The 24,252-nt window shown below is 35.0% G+C and overlaps 1 protein-coding gene across 2 annotated transcripts in view; it reads right to left on the reverse strand.

Annotated features, from left to right (window-relative positions):
* Nucleotides 1–5,640: 5,640 nt before the first annotated feature.
* Nucleotides 5,641–24,252, reverse strand: part of FAM3C (FAM3 metabolism regulating signaling molecule C) — a 47,208-nt gene continuing 28,596 nt past the window's right edge. Inside the window, exons 6-10 of one of the 2 annotated variants that reach the window (XM_015134783.3) lie at nucleotides 20,681–20,739; nucleotides 19,469–19,519; nucleotides 16,664–16,748; nucleotides 7,901–8,027; nucleotides 5,641–7,310 (exon numbers count right to left, since the gene is read on the reverse strand). In XM_015134783.3, coding sequence (XP_014990269.1) covers nucleotides 7,221–7,310; nucleotides 7,901–8,027; nucleotides 16,664–16,748; nucleotides 19,469–19,519; nucleotides 20,681–20,739 — 412 coding nt within the window. In that variant the 3' untranslated portion in view covers nucleotides 5,641–7,220. 2 annotated transcript variants of the gene reach the window in all.

Consider the following 24,252-nt stretch of genomic DNA (forward strand, 5'->3'; position numbering starts at 1 on the left):
CTGCATTATTTCTTTATTCACAATTTGGATGATAGTCATTTTGTTCTGTATTTTAAGAGACTATGATAGTTATATTAAAAATAACAATAAAATTTTAATTATACACATTAGATGCTGTGACCTTATGTTTTGGCAGCTTTAAAACCATGTGATATGCACAGTAAGGATTTTAAAACACACTTTAATTTTCTCCAGGACTGTTAGTACTAATATGATATTTGTTTGTACTTAGTTTAAAAGGTGGAAACAGCAAAGCTTCTCATCAAAATATTTATTTCTACGCAATTTGGTGAGTTGCTCATCCTTTTTCCATCACCTCCCAAAGGTCATCAAAGATTGAGAAATTCAACTCACTATTTAGAGGCAGGTAGTGACCTGGAACACTGATTACCTTGGGTGATTTGAGGGAAGAAAACTTTGAATCCTATCTCCAGAAACCTCAAATACTCCTCAAGACAAGCCCTTCTTAAAGAAAGTTGGCTGTCTCCTTTCTAAAATTAATTTAAATTTTACTATAGACCAGATGTGATAAATCATGACATTTCTTGGGGGCAAGATGATGATGACACATGGCATGGCATGACAAGGAACATAGTGATACACCAGGAAAGGACTAATTTACTTGAAAGAGTAAATAATATTAGCAAATACTTTCATAGCACTTAGTATATACCCGTATTAGTCTAAGTAAAAAATATATAGAGAGATACATATAAAAATTCAATCTTCACAACAACCTTTTAAAGTAGGTACATTATTGTGGTTTTCATTTTACAGCTGAGGAAACTGAGACACACAGTAAGTTCCCAGCCCAAGGTCACACAAAATGATCTGGCTTCAATGTCTGTGCCCTTAACCACCACACTGTTATTGTGCTTCTCACAGTATCAAAATTGTCAGACTGTGTTTACAAACATATGCCATTTAAAGAGTTTAGGGGATTTATGAATGTAATGAAAGTTACAGGATGTTCTTCATGGTTTGGTTATATAAACTTGGTTGAAAAGTAGGGAGCGAAGTGATGGGAGAGCTGAGATCTTAGAATTTACTATGAAATAAAATTAAAATACACTGCCTCTTGATTACTAAGCCCAAAGTGACTTACGCTGACTTCTATTTTAGATTGCAGTGTGGTTAACAGTTGGATTGTGCAAGAATCTAACAACCATTCCAAAAGAAAATAACTAGGGGGAAAGATCAAACTAATTTAGTGTGACATAAAATAAATACTTACATCCTTTTTATTGTTGTGCTTACAGCCAAATGTTACATAAGGTGTTATTTTTAAAAGATGGATTAAAATTTACTATTTGTAATGGTTTACATTCATATCCAAAGGAAAACCACTAGAGGTGGTTTGCACCAGATTAAAACCTTTTGAAACAAAATCATACTAGCAAAAGTGGCCTCTCTTGTAAAGTAATAAAGGAGAATCAAGTCAACACAAACTAAAGTTTCATGTGTGACTTTATAATTCGCAGAGTAAGTAAAAGCATCTGATTCGTGTATGTGAATTGGAAAGGCACAAAGGGCAGTGGCTGAGGGCTGCCTTTTTCCCTGTCAGATGGCCATTCAGAACCATCACGGTAACTCTACTCCACAGAGGCCAAGAAGCCTTTCCTTCTACATTTTAGTAACCACCTGACACCCATGATCATGGCCCACATTTACTTGGCCCTGTTTAACCAAGAAGAAAGGGCAGATCCTTGTTGCCCCTAATTACTCTTTGGTGAGAGAAGTATCACCAAATATACTAGTACATTTAAATACACCTCAAATTCTCTGGAAACCAATGAAAGGTGTAGATATACAAAATGGAAATCAATAACTACCTATGTATTGCCGGTACATAATCTTTACTTTCTCTTAGTCCTATCCACTGTCATTGTTTTATCTCAAACTCCCTGGCAAACAAGGCTCTATGCAAGACAAGAAATAGCACAGGACACAATAGCAAAATGGGAAACCTGCAGAAGTGAATGGGACAAATCCTCTCTAACATGTCCCCTACTTAATGGGTACAGGAACTTTGCAAACTGAAAGATACATTTCAGTTCTCAGTGTGAGAAATTATTTCCTTCACTGGCTTAAAGTTGTTTTGCTTTCCCCAAATGCCCAATTCATCATTTTTTGAGAAACTATATTTTAAAATGTAGGAATGATTTCAAAATTTCACTTGCCACAATTCCTGTGACTGTGCCTATATCCAACACACCCAGTGCTTTAAAATCACAGGGAACCTAATCCAGACTATTTCCATAATATAACTTTAACACCCTTTTGTAAGGTCTTAACAGTTCCACGAGAATTAGCTGTCGATCTCATTCTTGGTCAAAAGTTTCAGATTTCCATAGAAGTGTAGGGATGAGCTCACTTACCTTAAATCTTAAGTCCTTTCCCTAAGGGAGAACAGGAAGCCATTTGGGGCAGGCTGCACTCCCCAGGTAAGGAGGAGGCAGGACTTAAGGCCCAGTTCTTGCTCATTCCTTACACTTAAGGAAATCCTCACCAATTGATTCTCCCACTTCTACCCACTGAAAACCACAACTCTCAGGGAATACTGCCTTCTCCACTCACTAACCCAACATATTTCTAACCATAGCCCAACCATCATTTGCTTTTAAATCTCTCCTCTTCTCAGAGCTTGGACTCGCAATGCATTCTCCTTGGGATTCCTTTCTGTTCTTGCCAAATAGAGCACATAATACTTCTGTAACCAGCCTTCCAAAAAACAGAGCACACACAAGCTAAGTAGTTTTTGGAGTTGAAATTTAAAATAATTTGAGATTTCCATGTTAATACCAACATCTGTAAATAATAAAAAAAAAAAATGCAAAATTCATGTGAAGTTTTACAATCAGAGAACTTCACAGGCTCACACTGGGCTTTTTTGCTAAAAGACAAGATTCCCAAGGGTGAGCATTAGTCTCCTCTGCTTTGAGGGATATATACTTATGGAAAACAGAGCAATTCTTTTCAACAGGTAGATGTCCAAATCGGCCATCTTATTCCATGGGTGATATAGGAGGCTACAGTTTGGTGGGGAAGTCACTGGCCTCACTGTTGAGTTTGTTCTGCGTCAGAGAGGGCCAGCTGAGCCCCAGCATCTTCCCCACTGTGATCAGATGCCACCCTGCCCTGCAGCGGGAATTGGGGTGGTGAGGTCATTAGGAGCAGGGATCAAGGTCTGCACTCTAGTGAGGCTCATCAACCAGCTGCTGCCACAAGAAGAGGTCAGCAAGGGCTCCCAGCCTCTTTGGCTAAAGTCACATACTTTCCCCTAAAGGCCAGACCAGCAATCAAGTAGAACCATTAAAAATGCTAGCTACCTGAAGATACACCAAAATACATGGAGATAAACTAACCATTTAAAATGCTAGCTACCTGGAGATACACAAAAGCCTGAATTCTACCTATGAAGGGGAGTTGGTGTCAATGTGTAATAAGTGAAAAGGCAGGCAGAATATGAAGTTAGAGGTTTGGAGGTCAAGGAGAAACTCAGGTGAAGAGATGAATGAATCCTCTCCCATGATCTTACTGCTCAAGTCATCTAATGGCTCCCTTCTGGCTATGATGGGACTGGAAAGCTAGAGAGGCTGACTTGTTACATCTTCTTTTGGGCTAAGATGCCTGGAAGACACATGGTTAATAACAGCAATACTAGCAGTTGCACTGAATGAGTACTTTGTGCCAGGCACTTTGGTAGGCACCACAAACATTCTGGTATTATCCCTGTTTTACAGGTGGACACTGACTTCCTCAAAGTCCTCAAGTAGTTCACAGTGGAAGAGACGAATGTTCAGGCAAGTCTGCACTCTTAACCACTATGCCACACTGTCTCCCCGCTACAGAATTCTCTCCTCTTTAAAGGTTTTTCAGCCCTTTTTCTCTTTGGCTATCAAGTGAAGGAAATATGGGCAGACTATACGAAACATTATGAGCTTGCAGGTTGTAAGTCAATTTTCCCTGACTAAAGGAAGTATCTTTTATCAATTTAGCTTCAGATTGTTCTTTCAATATTAAACGCACCCCAGTGGCTGGCACAACTGATGCAGATGAACAGTGAGGTTAGTAATGGCAACAAGTTGCACCCGTGAACTAGTTGTACTGCGAAGATGTCTTCCCCACGCTAACTTTGCTTATAAACTGCCATGGGACAAGCCCGAGAGAAACGTCTCTTCTGTCTTTAACCTGAGAACTTCCCAGTCCCTTTTCCTTTCTGACCACTCATAGAAGAGATATCTAACTGTTCCAAGTGTTTCCCCAGTATAGCTTCCCTCAAGGTGTCTGCTCCCTCACTGGCCTGGAGGAAGGTTCTGATGGCAGAAGAGCCTCTTACATTCCCTGGAGGGCTTTTCCCATGCTGCCTGAACCATCCTATGATGCTCTCTTCATGCTCTCTAGCAACAAACGACTGACACTCCCTCTCGACGCCTGCTTACTTTTCACTCCATCTAGCCTTTGACTGGAAACTCAAAAAAAAGGATCACAATAAGGAGCAAGCAGAGAAAAGCTTAAATTGAGAGAGTTTTGAGGGAAATAGAAATTAACTAGTTATAGCATATGCTCATCAAAAATCAAGTATGTGGTAGAAAAATCATTCTGAAGAGAGAATCCTTTTGAAGAATGCAAAGGTGCAATCTGTTACTCTATAGCTCTAAATTTACATGGATTTATTGCTGTACAAGAGGTTGAAATAATTGAAGAGGTTTAAATGGCAAATCTTCTCCCTAATCAACACAAGTAATTTCTCTCATATTCCTTTGAAAAATTATTCTAAATGAATTTCCACTTTTAATTGCTCTACTAACTGAATACAGCACATTTTGCATTCAATTAAGGGACAGTTTGTTGACCAAACTGAAATTATAACTTTGTTGGTCAGGTTATTTATAATTTATGTAAATTTTTAAAGTATAAAGAGCAATACAGGCTAAATGAACTCAGCTTTGATCTGTCATAAAATTATAAAACAGCTGATTCACTTAAAAACAAGTCAAATATAGAAAGAACAATGATAAATTTCACATTAATCCAATTAAATTCAGGAATGTAAAGACTCTGGTTCAATTTTTCTTTAATTTCCCAAATACCACTTATTTTCCTGCTGTCTCTGTTCAATTTTAACATTCATATTACAATACACTTATTCTGGGACAGCATCGGATTACAAATAAAAAATATGCATTGATAAGCCCATAAGCACCATTTCAAAACTATGTCAATGTTAATTTAACAAAGAAAATTCTTAACATTAAATGAGCACTGTTTCATGTCTAAAACCGATTTTAAAGAGGTATCTGAAAATGTAGTATAAAGTTATTGCTTTCAAGTTAAGTTGGCACAATCTATACAAGATTGAACTGAGACAAAAGGAAACCACACCAGTTACATAACCAATCTTTGTCTTCTTTTGACATTTTATGTATCTGGAAAATCTATCCTTTTACAGTCTTAATAAAAGGGCTTTCCCTGCCATCTACTTAACTTCTTACATGTTAAGACACATTTGGATATTACTATTTTTAACCACAGCAACAATTTTTTTCCAAGTTAGTATAATAAATACTTGAAAAACCTTGTGTGAGTTTTTGTGAAGTTCTGTAGGTGTATTACTTTGCTAGATAATACAAAAAAAAATTCACAAAGCAAAACCAAGAGTATTTATTTTCATTATTTTTAAAAAAGTGACATTTATTTCACAATCCCTAGAACTGTAAAATAACTATTCTTTTAATTTACAGAATTGAGAGAAGTATTTTAAATGTCAAAATACACATGCTGAATGTGATTTAGCATATAAGCACCAAAAATCCCAAAAGTATACAAAAATTGTTTAAACATATAAGGTGCATTTATTCATAAATTACATTCAGTTTGAAGGAAGAAACAGTACTCCAAAGTTCATCAATATTTAAGAAATTATCTGAATAGCTTCCAACTTGGTTTACAGCTAAATAACAGATACTGCTTTTAGGATTTTTTATACAATCCATCTAAAATTTAGGTTCGAAATTTAAGTGTTGCCTTACATTATGAATGGCAGTTTGATCACTAAATTTATGTTCCAGTTTGAGATATTTCATATACAACATATATTTAATGCCCTGAAAACGTCTGCTTAAAAACTTAGTGAACATCTGAAAGTAACAAAAAAGATAGATTTTCTATATTTTTATGTAGAATTGGGTATAAAGTCATTTGGGGTCAAACACAATTATTTTTTAAATGTTATCAGTCCACCCAGTAATAAGAACTTTTGTAAATACGCCATTATAGCTTCGGGCAATAACTGCTATTATGAAGTTAGATAAACACAGGATTAATTTCTTGGTTTACAAATCAAAATTATTGTGATATTAAAGCATGCCTCTTTCCAAACCACTTGGTCAATGCTGATAACAATTAAGAAAAACATATGCTAGTATTGCTCTAAATATACTGACTTAGCTGTCCTGAATGACCTAATTAGGTTGGGGAGGGGACTTGGCCTGGTTCTCCAGTTCTGTAAAACTGCCACCTCCAGCCTCACTCTAAATAGCTTATACAAAATCAAGTTATTCCAATAGCTAACACAAATCCAGCAAGCTGTGGTCCTAAATGCCATCTACATTTATATATTTACTTTTTACTGTGTACATTAAGAATTTTGTTGTGCTTTTCACATATCCAATGTGTGTTTTCATATTAAACATTCCTCAGTTTCTTGGGAAGGAAAGAAAAAGATCATGAAAAGAGGTACATCAGGAGAGTCGGACTGTAAAGTAACATTACACACACAACTAGCCAAATCTCTTTTTAATTTAAAAGATAATGTCATCACAAGGCAATATATAGAGGTATAAAAGAAAATAAAGTATCCACCCTAAAATCCATGTTATTCCATGATATTTTCACAGCAACTAGTATATATATCAATATATTTTTCACGATCTGTTCAGTTACACATTGGGTATGCTTTTAGAATTTAAAATACGTATTACCACAGCAGTCTAAACATTGTACTTTTAGGGAAATGTGCAGAGACATGGTTCAGTGATTTGATCATTGTGATGACTATTTACAATGCTATCTATTTACGTTAGCAATAAATAATCCTGATATCAAAAGAGACAATACTCATGCACACACAAAGATGGCTGCATGCTCTTAAAATATTTACACACAGCTCTCCCATTAATAGTGAAAGTGCGCTTTCTTCAATTCTCTCCACATTTCCATTAGTCTTGCTTCTGGGGGATGCATCCTTCCATTTCTACAACTTCAGGCCATCCTTCATATTTGTTTGTATCCTTATTGTTCTTTATGTGCTATTGGAACACAGTAATAATACACAGTTTAAAAAACCTTTGTAAACTGCTGATTTGCAGTAACATTTTACACATTCTCATTTCAGTAATACTCATGTCAACAATGAGTTTTATTAAATTACTGGTCAAGATATTAAATAAGTGACCCTCAGGTTGTATCACATACATGGCAGACCTTCAAATAACAGCTGAAAGAATACATTGCAGATGCTTTTAAAGGATTATTTGCTAGTCAAAAACTATCATTTACATTCTACTAAGTTCTAAAATATTTCAAAGCTTAACTGATTCTAAAATCCAAAGCTCAATTAAAATCCTTAATAATTAAAGCTTCCTAAAAGGCTTAAGATAGGTAATCCTATTCCAACGCATTGTCCTGTAGGAAAAAATATTCCCGTGCAGAATTTTTAAGTTTTGAATTGAAAAGTACGATGGTTATTTCAAATAACTGATTACCAAGAATTTATGACAAATATATGATCATATTTACTATCTGCTTTATCTGATTTTCAAATAGCTGGGATGGGAATATGTACCGTAAGGTTTCATAGAATTTGTTTTTGTTAATTCTGAGAGTCTAAGACACTAACCTGTTCAAAAGGGCTTTTTGTCTTAATGCCCTTCCCACCACAGAAGACCCAGTTGTCTCTAAAACCAAGATTAGTAATAGATGTGCTCCCCAATTCAGCAATGAGCCGCCGTGCCTCATCATTGAGTCTTGAAGAGGGAGAGAAAGAATACAACAATAAACAGAGGGTACTGTATGCAAATACTGATTCACTAGGATATTAACACAAAACATGAGACAAAATGAGACTAAATAACAGAAAATTTTGGAAAATAACTTTTTCGTCACAGAGTAACATTTCTACCGGTTGAATTCTTTAGTGACAAAAGACATGAAATCCAACAATTAATTTGAAGTTTATTCTATTAGAAAGTACCTGTTAGGTTTTTATTTCACAACAATTCACCTTCATTTAACTTTTTAAATTATACTCATCAAATAAATAAGGGATACCACAGTTAGTAGATGTCTACTCAGGCTAATCCAAGGTCTTAAGCAATCAATACTTTTATAAAATTAATAATCTTTTTGAATCTCCACTAAACCCTCTGTAAATTACATTTGACCAGAATAAAGGTAAATGCTGACAAAAATCTATATGTTTCTAACACTACGTTTTATTTAAAACAAAATGAATTTTGAGAACAGGGATATAAACTGTACTTCAGTGATAACTGCCAAGTGGTTACTTAATAAAAATGAAAATATTAACCACATAGCAGCTAAATGTCTACTAGCAGGAGGAGCAGTGACAAAAGTCAACCACTAGGGTAACTACTAATTGAAAGATGTCACTAAAAAATTTTGTGTAAGCGATCATCCTAATGTTCAATGATTTTCTTTCCTTTATCTCTAAGGAGAAAAGAAACTCAGTAGATAAATGCTAGCTAGAGAGCTTAAAAAAGAAGAAGAAGAAGAAGAAGAAATTAACTAAGGGCCACCTGTACACCTATTTGGCACTGAGTCCTATATACTGCACAAAAGATAGCTCTAATAAGTCACTCAGAGAGGTTTGTTCTGCTAAAACCTGAGGCAAGGCAAGTTTTATACTTTCAAACAGCAGGAAAGTCAGTGAGGAAGGTACTTATTCATTCTACAGTGTTCTTTCAAACATCTCATGCTAGTATCAGTTAGCTCCTTTAATATCTTAGTGAAAGAAACACTACATAGAACAGTTCTCATTTAACTAAAGAAAAAGGGATACTCATGGTTTCTTAAAAAAAGCTTCATAAAACAGGAAAGAACTACATATATCATTAAACTTTCGTGATTGATGTGAGCCACATCCGTGGGGTCTGTGGAGCTGTTTTGGCCACAGCCTGGGCACTGCTGTCCACCTGGAGGAAGTTCATTAGAATCAACAAGAAAATAAGCCATAGCCTGTGGAGTATTTAGCCTTTCAGATTCACTTCCTATATAAAGTGGTACATTTATAGCCAAGTGAACTAAAAAGAAGTGAAATGACTGTGCAGAAGAACCAATATCAGCCTCTGTGAAGATTGTGAAGACTTCACATGAAATCTGTGCATATGCGCTGGCTTTCCCTCCACAGTTCCTCTGCAGCCATTTCCTGTGCCCATCCTTACATGAATTATCCATCACTTTTCACTTGTTTGCTCACTTGATAAGCAACCTTTGTGCTAGAGGGAAATGCCCCAAAATTGTCACCTGAACCTTGTTTTCTTGTTTCCAAATGCTACTGGGATGCCATGGATCTAAAAGACTGTCAAATTCCACTTGTGTAGTTTATCCAAATGTTCTATTTCTAATTATCTTATAGAAGTCCACACTTGCATCATCAGCACTAGCGATGAGTTTTGCTGCTGTAACAAGAATAAATAGTATTGAAATGTGCAGAGCACAGGCAGTAGGCTCAGTGGTCAGCTAAGTGGACTGCCTCCTGCAGAGGCTTTGGGGTTCCATTCACATTTACATCTCAAAAAAATTATAACCGATATCTCTTAGGCCTTTAGGGTGGCTCATAAACAGCTGAAATAATGAATGTGAAGTTCACAAATGTTAAGAGATTGCTTTATACAGGAAAAACTCCCTGCAAAGTAGGAGGTTATCCAAATGCAGGTCTAGCCCCCTGCCAAAAGTAAAATCTTATCCAAGAATTTTGCAACAACTAAGAAATATGTTGAAGGGCAGTCAGGCATTCTGATTTTTGTACTCCTGAATTTCAGAAGTGACCATTATGATCTGTATAAATAAACCAAGCTGACTTACAATCAAGCCAGAGATCTAGGAGAAACTTAAAGACTGAGCTTTATGTTTTAACTCCATTAATCCTTTTCCTTGCTTTTCCATTAGAAGATAATGAGATCCTGCGCAGATACGCATTAACAGAGCAGGCCTGAGCTTAGAAAGGCCTACTGGCAAGACTGACCCCGGCTGGCATCTGGCCACTTGGATTTGGGGAGGGCTCCTATCATTTTCAAAACTGTTAAGAATGGTTCACTGTGTCTAAAGTATGGGCAAAAACAATGCAATTTATGCTAAACACTTGTTTTCTCTCTGAGAGTCTGGTATTTTGGAACAGGTTAGGCAGAGGGTGCCTACATGACCAGCCCTTAATGAAATCCCTGGGCACCGAGTCCCTAATAAGCTTCCTGGCAGGCAACATTTCCCATGTGTTGTCCTAACTGGCTGTTGGAAGAAGCAAGCATGTCCTGTTTGACTCCACTTGGGAGAAGGCTCCTTTTTTCCCCCCTAGACTTTGTCCCATGAACCTTTTCCCTTTGCTGATTTTGCTTTGTGTATTTTTGCTTTAACAAATCACAGCCATGAGACCTACTGGAGAACTGTCAAAACTGGGGGTGATTTGGGGGATGTCTAACACATAGCCCCGTGTATATCTAATTAGAGTTTTACAACAAGATGATTTTGTCAATGACTTCGAACACTTTCTGATCTGCCTATATAGAATTTGGTGGATAATTTTATTATTATTTTTAGATATCTTCTATTTAAGTAAAAAAAACTTTTACATTTCAAAAGTTTAAAATCATGTAACATAGCCAGTGTTTAATTGAATAGACAGGAAATGTCAAAATGCCCCTTTTTAAAAAAAGTCAGGGCAGCAAATATATTTTTATATAGCATAAAGGCTGGAGATACAAGCTTTTTATTCCACATAGGAGCACCCTGAGTTTGAGAACGGTATCAGGTTTTGCTAGAAGACAATCGCTGCCTAGAGGCAATCTAAACTAGAAAGGGAGGAAGTGAGAACTGGACACAGGAGTCTGTGGGTTCTGCCTCAATCCTTGCTGGGAAAGGAGGCACATCGGACGGTCCTACAGTTGCACCATCAAACCAAGCCAATGTTGCCTTTCTGGAAGCACAGAAAGCAAGAAGGACAATATTAGCGGCTCAATTCTGATTAATAGGGAAGAACAAGCTGGGAAGGAGAAATGCCAGAAACTCTGGAAGAAAATCACCATATTACCTCAGGGCGTTGAAGAGTAAGAAATGCTAACTATATAAGGCATAAATGGCGACCCAGCCTAGACTTTAAAGAGAACATATTATACAAAGTTCAGACTAGAAATTTCTATGAGGGAATACGACTCTTTAAAAACAAACAGAAAAACTCTGTAATTTTCACTATATAATTGCTAACACTCCCAGAAAAAAATGGAACATAGTTTCTAAATTAGTGCTACCATAAAGGAATGTTTTATGATGGGCTCAAACTTAAGAAAGGAAGTGTGCAAAAATACAAAGCAAACCACATTACTAATGACAACATTTTTAATACTACTCACCAGGAAGACCTGTAGTGCTCAGAACGAGATGAAACTCATAAAATTATTAAAACACACAGAAACAGCTTCTGCTACTAAGCGTGAATAACAAAGGGACTCACTGTTTCACGAGAATGATATACCATCAGATCAAAGCATGACTATCTTTTCCAGGGAGGCAAACATTCTTTGATCAACATAAAAAGGGAATAGTAGCTCAAGAAGTCCATGTAAGTGCTCTAAGGTAAATTTAAGCCTCCAGTCCTGTAAACCCCCTCCCCAGCTCCACACTTTTAGATTGTAAAGGAACTTGTTGAAATAATCATCAAGGTAGTGTCAGTTATTTCAGAAGGATCATGGAAAATGAGAGATGCTAAGACATTAAAAGCAAAATATCCCCGTTTTCAAAAAAGGCAAGAAAATTTTAGAAATAATGGTCCAATAAAACTAATGTGAATTCCTAACAAAATCCTTGAAGGGATGACAAAAAGATCCTGCGAGCATTAAAAAGCAATAAGGAAAGAAAGGGGAACAAAGGGAAACTAGTGGGAAGGAGAGGGAAATAAGTAAAGTCAAGTTAACGTCATCTCAACTATTTCAGCTTTTGAAGAGGTTTTCAGGCAATAGATCAGGGTATTGTAATTAGCACAGTCCATGAATTTCAAGTGAGCATGTGATAATCTCGGAAAATAACCTCTATGCATAAAATAATGAAATAGCAGCTGGATGGTATTCCTGGTAGTGTACACTGGCAGCTGTCTCAAAAGTAGTTTCTGCAGTTGATTAAAAGATGCATCCCTTGGAGGAAGCCGCTAGCAGGGTGGCACACCACCCTTGGTAAACATTTTTATCAATGACTTATATTTAGACATAAGCATGACTTTGGAGAGAGTACAAAGCCTGGATCATGGAAACTTCACAGGACGAATGTCAGAATCAAGACCAAGTGGGCCTAAATCAGCAAAATTAAATTTAACAAGGATAAATGAAAATAAAGGCCTTCATTTAGATTAAACAAAATCAAGTTCTGAATGAAGAGAAAGACCTGATTTGACAGTGGTTTAGAAAAAAAAAAGCCTGAGATCAAATAAAAAGATCTGAGAATTTAACTTGACCAAAAACTCACGCACCAAAAATGTAATGTGACTGTTTAAAGAAAACTAATACAATTCTAGTCTGCATGAATATTCAAAGAAATGTAATCTCTAAAACATGGTAAGCTAGCATCTGCATCGGACCTTGTACTGGCCAGACCACATCTGGAACCCTGTGTTTGATGTGATGCATTCATTTTAAGAGAGACAATAATCAACTAGAGAATGCCTAAGAAATCCAGCCAGGAGGATGAAACAAATTAGAAGCTATACATGATAAAAAGTTAAAAGAGCCTGTGTATTAAGCCGGAAAAAGAGAAAACTAAAAGAAAAATACCAGTTAGCTTCAAATACCTGAAGTATCAAATGATTTGGGGAATACACTTACTGTTTTGTTGTTCCATCTATCCAAATTAAAGAACATCAGGCAGAATTTAGAGGGAGACCACTCTGAGAACATAACATTGTCCTGTGAATATTTTGTTTCGATCTATTTCAAATGGAGAAATAAAAGGGTACTGACACATTAAGTAGGTAGGGGGTTAAGTAGATGTATTCATAGAGAACAAGGGAATCTTGCCCAGGCTCCAATGCTGCTTTAGGTGACCTTTAAGATCCCTTCTTACTCTAAGACATTCATACTGAAGCCTTCACTTAGGCATAACATGTCATAGAGTATTCTCTCCAAAAGGAAGAATACAATTGGCAAGTTTAGCTTGCTCATTCAAACCATTATCTCCTTTACAAACAAAGAACAACTCATTTTAGTAAGGGTCGGGGTGGAAAGTAGGCATCATTAGATAACTGTACTCCCTGAAGTGTAAGTTTTCTTAGATGTATGTTTTTCTCTATCTTGTTTTTTAAATGGGCTTCATAGAATCAAGAAACACCATGATTAACAAAGGAAAAGAAGTTTCTTTAGGGCAGAACTTCAGAGCCATTCACTGTGAATCCCCAAAAGGGGTACAATATAAGGCACCATCCTCAAACTTCTTTGACCATTACATGTACCTGTAAAGGACTGGGGTTCTACCAAACACACTCTGGGAAATAATGTGATGAAGATTAGTCCTAGTCAATCTGCTGAAGTTCACAGCACTGCAAAACGGGCTCATTATGATTAAAAGAAACTAGGATCAGAGACGACGAGAGAGAGAGAGCTGGGTACTGCTTTCTCTGGTCAACATGCCACCCAACTTTCTCTCTTGGACAGAGCTGGGACATTCAGTTTACACACTTAACTTTCTTGAGTATAAGTGGAAGAAAATGAGGTAAAATTCAATGGCCTTAAATAAGGAAAAGCCATAACACATCAGCAGCAGTAAGCAAGATTTCTATTCATATATAAGAGAGGGTATACAACACAACTGGTAAATCACTGCAAATGTGCCACAATCAGACACTTGCCAAGATAAAAGGTATTTATATATAATAGATGTAGATTGCTTTTCATAAGGATGTTGTCCATTTCAGCATAAAAGATATGATGCTTACAATTTCTTTTACCAGTATTTAGAAAAAGGAAATATTTGAAATATAAATTCATGTGCCCCAAACTCATACAACTCAATTCATTTAAATTCACAGAAGATGAATCATATATTGACCAGGTGACCAAATGTAAAGAAATTAAAGTTTAGATTTTTCCTTTTGCCCTAGAGGTTGAACTCTCTCTTCCAAAGCTGCTTTTGGTGCATTTAATGGGCACCAAAAAAATAGCAGTTAAAAAGTAAACATCATTCCTCCCCTAGTTCTTAGTTGTGGTTACAATTTATTGTTGGCATATTAGCAGATTAAGGGGAGCAATTCTGATTCCCATCAGGTATAACAAAATAATCTGGTGAAAAGAGGAGGTCATGTTTATCAATTCAGAAAAGTGGGGCGTTTTCTTTTTAATGTTAAAACTTCAAATTTTACACATAATAGCCTATTCTCTCAGCAAAAGCAAACAGCTACCTGTTTTCTGATGAGAGCCTAATTACATCGTGTTTCATTCTATTTAAATGGATGAAAATGCTTGAATAGGCAAGTTTTGTGTTAACCTTCAATTTATGGATTTAATATATTCTTAGTTGAACCCGATAAAATGCACAATGTCAATGAAATTACTTCAGCTTACAACCATTTATAAAGTAGCACTGTTTTCTTCATGTAAATCTGTGATAATGTAGCTATAAAATAATACATTTATAAAAATCAATACATTAAAAAGACATGGCACATTTCTGTATAAATCTTGTCATATTAAGGTTCTGTCAATTAAAATCTATAAAGGATGTTTTTTATCCTTGGATAAGTCGTCTTAAGAAAAGTCAGAGAAAAAATTATTTTTTTCTAGAAAGAATATTAAAGGGGATTTAATCTCAACCAGAGAGGCATGAAGTCCAATTACTTTTATAAAACAATTTTAAAATAATTGAAATAGTGTCTTTTTGGAACAGAGATAAATAGGTCAAGTGAATGGAACAGAACAGAAATTCCAGAGATAAAGCCACATCTACATAAGAACACAGGCATTGTATGTCATGGGGAAATTACAAATGGGTTTTTAAAAATACATGAAAACAGTAAAATCATTGGAAGAGAAAAATCTACTAAATATCTAATCTGGAGGTGGAAAAATACTTCTCAAGTATACAAGTAGATCAGACTGATAGAAAAATACATAGACTATATAGGCATTAGTCTAAAATTCTAAAATTCAAAAGGCACCCTACACTAACACAATTAAAAGCAAATAATGTACAATAAATATATTTCTTTTTACATTAGAAATGGTTAATATCCTTAAAACATAAAGGAGTCTTACAAGTCAATATAGGCCAAGCTGAATGGTCAAAAGACAATTCACATAAAAGGGTAAAAAAAAATAATAATAAAACACTTGTGAAAAAAATCCAATCTCAATAATAAAGGCATAGTAGTCTAAGATACCGTTTCAAACTCTTAAAATAGAAACTTAAAAAAATTAACAATCGGTGCCATGGAACTTCTGAGAAAAATATAAAATTGGTAAAAAATTTTTAAAAATCCATTTTTAAAAACATGTTGCACATCCTTTAATTGATCATTTCTACTTTTAAAAAAAAGTCTATCTTAAAGAAATAGATATGGACTGTTTAAACATTTCTAAGACAGTATATTTTGCTAAGTACGAAAATTGGAACTAGCCTGGGTCCAGCAACAGGCAGCCCATTAAACAGGTTATAAATCATGACATTTTAAAAACCAGACTAGGCAGGCATAAACATTTTTTATAAAGAATATTTACTAATAAGGGGAAATATTCACCACGTAAGTGAAGAGATGTGCTATAAATACTAGCATTCTAAATAGTTAAAGCCAAAAAAACATGTGTGTTAAGTCATCTGGAATGGAAACTAAAATATCATCAATGTTTACAGTGGGTAGTGAGATGGACTGGAACTTGGTCTCTTTGCGCTTTTCTGTATTTTCCAAATTTTTACAACATATACTATTTTAAGAAAAAGTTAAAAAAGTATTATTTATTAAACTTATTTAAAATACAGCACACTTGTATCTTTGACAATTAGCTCAATTTCTTGAAATTTACCCTAATGACATAATAATAGGGAAACTTTTAAATAAAGGTGAGCCCACAACTGCTGATGAACCATAAAAATGCTACTGAAGAATATTAATGCCAGGAAAAACAATTTCAGAATGTTAAAAAGCAGAACATGAAAGCATAAAAAATGTTATATATGATGTGATTCTAACTTCATGACAATATATGTGTGATAAACATTTACATAGAAAACCAGGAAGGAGGCAAAGTAAAAAAAAAAAAATTGTTAAGTTGTGTTTATCTGGCAGTTTGATTACTTTGCTTTATGTTACAGATTTTTTTTTATGAAAATGCATTGCTTTCATAATTACAAATTATAGCTCCAAAAAGTTCTGTAAAGTTTCAAGTTTACATACTTGGTTGCTCCATCATCATATGTTCCCATTAAAACTATTGTTCCATCTTGTATGGCCTTCAGAAACTCAATAAATGGTGCCACATCTGAAGAAAAAGAAAGGGTTGAGGTTTTTAAAAAATGACTGAAAAACCATCTTGATAATCTCTAAAAGTAGTATTATAAAACATGAAGTATCTGTAAAGCAATAATTTCCAATGTAATCCAAAAGACAGACAAATCTTATTAAGCGTTTAAAAACTGTTAAGTTTGTCCCTTAATATAATCCCAGCATCAACTTATAATTTCCCATCCCATTCCTGATTTATCCTGTGTCTTTTGTACTGATATTCCTGGGGCTAAGTGAAAAATACCATAGCAAAGTCACGTTAAAGCATGACTTATGAAGTAAGAAATTTAGAGATCTCTCAGATTAAACAATTGAGATCCTGAAAAGGAGGTTTCTGGACTCCCTAAGTGTATGTAAAATTGTTTGTATGGGCTGAGCACAGTGAATCACATCTGTAATCCCAGCACCTTGGGAGGTCAGGGCTGGGGCTCGCTTGAGCCCAGAAGCAATATAGTGAGACCTCATCTCAACAAAAACATTTAAAAATCAGCCGAGTTTAGTGACATATGCCTGTAGTCCTAGCTACTCAGGAAGCTGAGGCAGGAGGACTGCTTTGAGGTCAGGAGGTGGAGGTTGCAGTGAGCTGAGATCACACCACTGCACTCCAGTCTGGGTGACACAGCAAGACCCTGTCTCAAAACAAAACAAAACAAAAAAACACACCCAAAACGAAAAAAAGCATAACATTGTTTGTATAGGTACTTTACTAGAAAGCGGATACACAGCTTTTCTCCGATTCTCAAAGATATCCGTAACTTTTAGAAAATCTAAAAATACATATACGCACAGATTTAAAGAATATTTTAGGTATATCACTTGCTATAAACTGGGAGAAGGAATATAGGTTAGGTGATCACTAAAAGCCAAACTAATTGTAGCAAATATTACAGTCACTACTCATTTTATCTACTGAATCAAAATCCACAAGGACTCCAAAATAAACCACTTCAGTGACTATAAACTGTTGATGCCACATATATAGGTCAGATTCTACAAACCACTTAACATCTTGAACTCTTTACAGCGTCAGGATTCCTTATAGCTCTAAAGTCTAATTCAACTCCAAAACTGGGTTACTTCAAATGTACTCAGTTTCTTTCCGCAGCAAAGATTCCAAAGATTTTTGATAACTGATTATATTTCATAATAGCATTTTCAATTCAAAAAGATATAACAAGGCAGCTAACAAATTACTTCCACTGAAATGCAAAGGTGGCAATAAACTGCAACAATTTCCTAACTAGAAGAATGCTTCTAGCGGTAATTAATCTACCTGTGACAAGGGAAGTAGGGAATACCAGAGCTCCTGGTCACATGACTGATTTCAACAACAGCTTTGTAAGACTGTTTCTATCAACAAATTTTGGCAGGACAAATTTATGCCTTTAGAATCTAAAATCAATGGTCACATTTTAAGTTTATATAGCTTTGACAGCTATGCAATGTTCTCCTAACCTTATTTAGGAACAAAATAATATACGGCATCTTTTTTTTTTTTGAGATGGAGTCTCACTCTGTCGCCCAGGCTGGAGTGCAGTGGCATGATCTCGGCTCACCGCAACCTCTCCCTCCTTGGTTCAAGGGATTCTCCCGCCTCAGCCTCCCAAGTAGCTGGAACTAAAGGTGCATGCCACCACACCTAGCTAATTTTTGTATTTTTAGCAGAGACGGGGTTTCATCATGTTAGCCAGGATGGTCTCCATCTCCTGACCTGGTGATCTGCCTACCTCAGCCTCCCAAAGTGCTGGGATTACAGGCGTGAGTTACCGCATCCGGCTACATGGATCTTATTACAAGCTGAAGATATGTTAGAAAAGCTAAATTATCTGAGAACTCTTAACATGAATTTCAGGAAGCCTAATAGCTGTTGGCTTCTAGGGAATATATAAAAGGAATGGGGAGGTGCTGAGGAGATCCTCATACTGATAAATCTCCCAAATTACAGAATCGAAAGATAAAACCAGTGTTGGCCTCCCTTCAAACTTGAGGGAAAAAACCCATCCTTCTGGGCAGCGTTCTTCTTTGGGGTGCCAGTCCCTTGCCTCTACATGCTGGTAACTTCTTCCCACTCCTTGTGGGACTTCCAAATATGGAAAGGGAAAATATCTGTGGATTGCTTTACATCCAGTTAACAAGAAAGAAAATTCTATTTCTTCCCTCAAATATTCATCTACCTAAAAAATTAGCTACAAGTCAGAGGGTAGAACTGTGATGAATAATAGGATTGCTTTTCTAAAACTGATAGTTTATCATGTCTTTCTAATGCTCCTAGTTATGATATTTTTAAGACTGAAAAATCACATGTAAAAAAATCAATTTCCATCACTTAGGAATGCTTACATTGGTTATTCTGGTTTTTTTTTTTTTTTTTTTAATTTTAGACAGAAACCTAAAGGAGCCCCAAACTTTTGAATTGGTTGTCCTGTAGAAAACAAGATGAAATTTTTTTTTAAATCTCAATTTTGATATTACTGTCTTCAATTACATACCACAAAAATTTTCTTCTAAGAAGAACAAAGTATATAAAACATGAATGATAACTTAAATACAGCCGGACATTTAGTGAACAGAAAGTAAGGGAAACAAAATGAACTAACACAAATAGCATCATCATTCTCTCATTAATGGACTACATTGTATTGAGGTGATTAAGTCAGTGCCAGCAAAAGAACACAGTCATATGTTATTTACACTTACCTCCTCCCCACATGTCAAAATATTTAGTGTCTAATACTTCTCCTGTTTTTCCTAAAAGAGATTAAATTCATATCAAATTATGCATCTGAAATACATCATACACTGTAAAACCAATAATCTTATCCAATGATTGATGTGAATTCACTAGCAGAGAAGGAATTACTTTGAGAACAACTTAAAATCTGAATCATACACACCTGAAATATATTTTTAAAGAGTAATTTTTTAATACAACTTTCTCATTAATCTTTTAAGCCGAAGGATAAATAGAAGTTTATTACTGACTGTGGACCATTCCAATTCAGTTAGATATATGTCATCCTTGTTTCCATATTCTGTTAGTTTAAAATTACTCAAAAGTAAACCTTTTACAGAAAAGAAGTATCTCCTTGAATCAGATGCCATTTTCTACATTAAATCAGTTTTTACAATTAAATTTACATTAACTTGCTCTATAAAATGTATTTTTTGCTATTAATGAAATAGACAAATAGATGCTGAACCTTTTACCTAAGGAAATGAAGAAAGTAGAAACATAAAAATTTACCTCTTGTTGTGAAAGTAGTAAAACATATTTTTCTACACTACGAAACTACAGTGGTTTCTAACCATCCTATATATCTTATAACCATCCTACACAGCTTTATGGAATACTTATTGTACCAGAACAGAGAAGATCAATATGCAGTTAGGCTTTACTTCATGGTTTCAGGTTTTCAGATTTGATTTTGAAGGAAAATTTGAGATGTTCAGGATGCAATGAACTTATTCATACTAATTAAGCTATCAGAAGAATGTGGCCGATAATGAAAAATTACAATAAATTCTTATTCTTTGTTCCTTCGCCTACACCATTTAATAGTCCACTATCCTTTGTCATTTTACACACCTTTAATCCTGTCAACCTATCTTCCTATTATGTTAGGATTGCAAAATTCGAAGCAAGATTTTATCAATGTGATGTGATGTTAGACTGCTTGTTTTATGACAATCTCATGGGAAGTTCTTGCATAGCAAGTTAGGATACTTTCAAGCAACACACTATAAATTCTTAGACACCAAGTCTCCACCTATAGATTTTTTTGTGGGGCAGGGATGGGAGAGAGGGCTTTATCATCAAGAGCAGCACTTTCTAACCTGATCCTCTGATACTGCATTTTACTTCGGGACAGAAAAATGATTACATCCATAGGCTAAAATAATTGTTCTTACCGTTTGCCAAGGCAACATTGATCCCTCTTCCAACATTATTCTTAACACCACTCATTAAACTGAAGGGGGAGAAATTGAAATAAATTTAGAATTAAATATTTTACAATGACATATCAGAAAAATAAAGTCTTGCAAAAAAGGTTAGGAATATTATACACATTTTCAATTGTTCAGTGCTGCAGAGGAAATTAAAAAGATCTCTACAAACTCAGAGAAGACAGTCTAATACTGAATAATTTTAAGGCAATGTCCTTAAATAATATTTCACAAATAGAAATATATATTAAAAAATATTAGGCCTGAAATAATAGACCATTTTTGTGCTGCACTGCTTCAGATTACTCTTAAAACGTACATTAAGCACATATTCTGCCCCATTCTTCAGGTATCAAACAAAAGATAATCTCCTTTCTGCTCTCTTCAATACCAGCGTGACATGAAACAGATGTGAGATACTACCCCCATCTTTTAAAATCTAAAAGCTAACAGAGTGAGGGAGCACTCTTTCCTGAATGTTTTACCTAATTGTGAACATTCTCCTAGTGATTATCACCGTAAAGTTCCTCCACACTAAGAAGAAATATTGCACTCATGAAATCACGGCATTGAATAACAGTCACTTACATGGTGACTACCTGAGATAATTGACTTCCACGGGCAGCTCTGACCACTAGATAAAGACAATGACACTGTAAAATGTAAGGTACCGGTGACACATTTGCTGGTTATCAGTTCAGTTTGTTCAATTGCTCAAATCAGAGTTATTAAACTAAAATTGTGAGTTCTTTTAACTCAAAACTTCAAGGTAATAGTAATACTCCCAGTGGTGTGCTGTTAAATATTTAACAACTGGTCTGTGTTTAGGAGAGAGAGGCAATATGCAAAATGTGACAACACGTGCACACACATGTCCATATATTGACAGAATCATATACACACATAGGCACATAATTTATTATAAACTACTGATATGAAGGATGTATAGTGCACAATTTCACAAATAAAATCTACAATGTACTTTATTATAAATCTCAGTCAATTGATTCTCACAGAATGTTTTAGTTGATTTTTCAAACAACTCACATCAGCAGCTAAATTATGGTTGCAATTGATGAATGAGCTCAGTTCTAACAAATGTTGGATCTATGCTAATGAGTAAGATAAAATAAAGAAAAACAAATAATGAAGATTCATGTTAAAATTCCACTTGCCTGTCAATGATGACTGAATCAGATAATAAGTTTTCAAATACTGGAAGACTACTTCCTATATTTTTGGTGCTCTCCACCATTTAACAGATATAGATATGACATATTTTCCAATTTAATCTGCATAATATTTTCTCCCTCACTTGAAGACCTAAAGTCTAGAACTTGAGTCTGCAAACTTTTTCTGTAAAGAGAGAAAGCACTAAAGAAGCTATATGGAGATACACTCAAAAATACTATAAATAAATCAAAAGAAACACTTTTTTAAATGTTCATGTAACTCACAGGAAGGCAGGAAAAAGAGAAAATAAAAACAAATAATAAAATAGTAGACTTAAACCCTCACATATTAATCATTATTATAAATGAAAATAGTTTCAACATACCAAATTAAGACAGAAACTGGCACAGTGAATTAAAACAGGAACCAACTACACACTGTCTACAAGAAACTCACTTTAAATATAACCATATAGGCAGTGGAAAGTAAAAGGGTAGAAAGAGACATATCATGCAAACATTAATCAAAAGAGAAATTACAACTCAATTATAAAGAAACAATCCAATTTATCAATGGGCAAAGGGTTTGAATAGACATTTCTCCACAGAAGACATACAAATGGCCAATAAGCACACAAAAAGACGCTAGACATCACTAATCATCAGGGAAATGCAAATGAGATTTCGTTTCACACCTACGAGGCTGGCTATAATCAGTAAGTCAGATAATTACAAGTGTTGGCAAGGATGTGGAGAAATTGGAACCCTCATACACTGCTGGTGGAAATGCAAACAGATGCAGCCACTTTGGGAAACAATCTGGCAGTCCCTCAAATAATTAAACAGAGTTACCATCTGAAACAAAATCCACTCCCCGGGAGTATAAAGAAATAAAAACATATGTCCACATAAAATGTGTACATAAATGTTTCTGTTCATGTTATTCATTATAGTTAAAAAGTGGAAACAACTCAAATGTCTACCAACTAATGAATGGGTAAACAAAATGTGGTATGTCCATACAATGGAATATCGTTCAGATATAAAGGAATGAAGTTCTGATACATGATATAACATGGAGGAAGACTGAAAACATTACGGTAAGAAGCCAATCACAAAAGACCAAATATTATATACCACTTATATGAACTGTCCAAAATAGGCAAATCTATAAAGACAGAAAGTAAACTAATGGTTAACTTAGGGTTTGAGGGTGGAGAAGTGGGGCAGGACAAGAAAGGCACAGAAGGGTATTAGCTAAGGGGTACAGAGTTTCTTTCTGAGATATAAAAATGTTCTAAAATTGACTGTGGCAGAGATTGCATATATCTGTGAATATACAAAGCCACTGACTGTATAATATAAATGAGTGAAATGGATGGCATGTGAATTATATCTCAAAGCTGTTTAAAAGCACTAGTTTGGAGCACATACATTTAAAAAGTTCTGTGCTTCATTACTTAACTATTGGCTCAGCTGCACCAAAGAGAAGTTTCAAAATGCATTGTTCTGTTTCCTTCAGAAATACATTCAATAAGTAAACTCTATCATTAAGAAGTAACTGCTGCGATTAACAGGTTAAGTGCCAGAGTGACTTTTCCAAGTAAAGATCATCTAGGGGTATGATGTTGCATTTTACAGACTGAAATCTACCATAAAGCAAAGAAATAAAGGTAACAAAGAAGCACAATGACATAGGCTTCCCACAAGAGGGCAGCAGCTTATCAATTTTTAAAAACTGAAATTCAAACAGAAAATCTCTAACAAAAAACCCAATGATATTTAAAATGTATAAAGGTTAGTCACCCTTACTAACACAAGTTGAGATATTTTCTTTCATCCTTCATGAATATAAGGTGCCCCTCCCCACATCTCCAGGCAAAATTCTAAAGGAAATGATTATATCATCTGTAGAAATAATTGATATCTTCAAGTATAGTTTTGTTTCAAATAGCTACTCCATGTTCTAGTTACTACCTCTTAGGATGGTTAGTTTAAAGCAGGGCTTGGCAAACTATAGCTCACGAGCCAAATCCCGCCAACTGGTTTTTTAATTTGTTTTGTTTTACTACTCATGAGTTTAGAACAGTTTTTACATTTTTCAATGGTTACATTTTAAATGATTATATAAGTACCTATATAATAATCTTGATTTTACCTCTTTGCCTTCATAGCCAAAAACATTGATCCCTTGTTAAGAAAAAAAAAAACCCTCAAAATAATCTCATATTCTTGCAGCAAACATTACCATTAAAATCAAAAGTAATGAATTATTCCTAACATCAAATTCATACAAATTGAAATCAAATGAATATATGCCTTAGATGAAAATTATAATTGGAATATAAGTCAGCTCTATGGGTG

The sequence above is a fragment of the Macaca mulatta genome, chromosome 3, assembly GCF_049350105.2.
Source record: "Macaca mulatta isolate MMU2019108-1 chromosome 3, T2T-MMU8v2.0, whole genome shotgun sequence".
NCBI lineage: Eukaryota > Metazoa > Chordata > Mammalia > Primates > Cercopithecidae > Macaca > Macaca mulatta.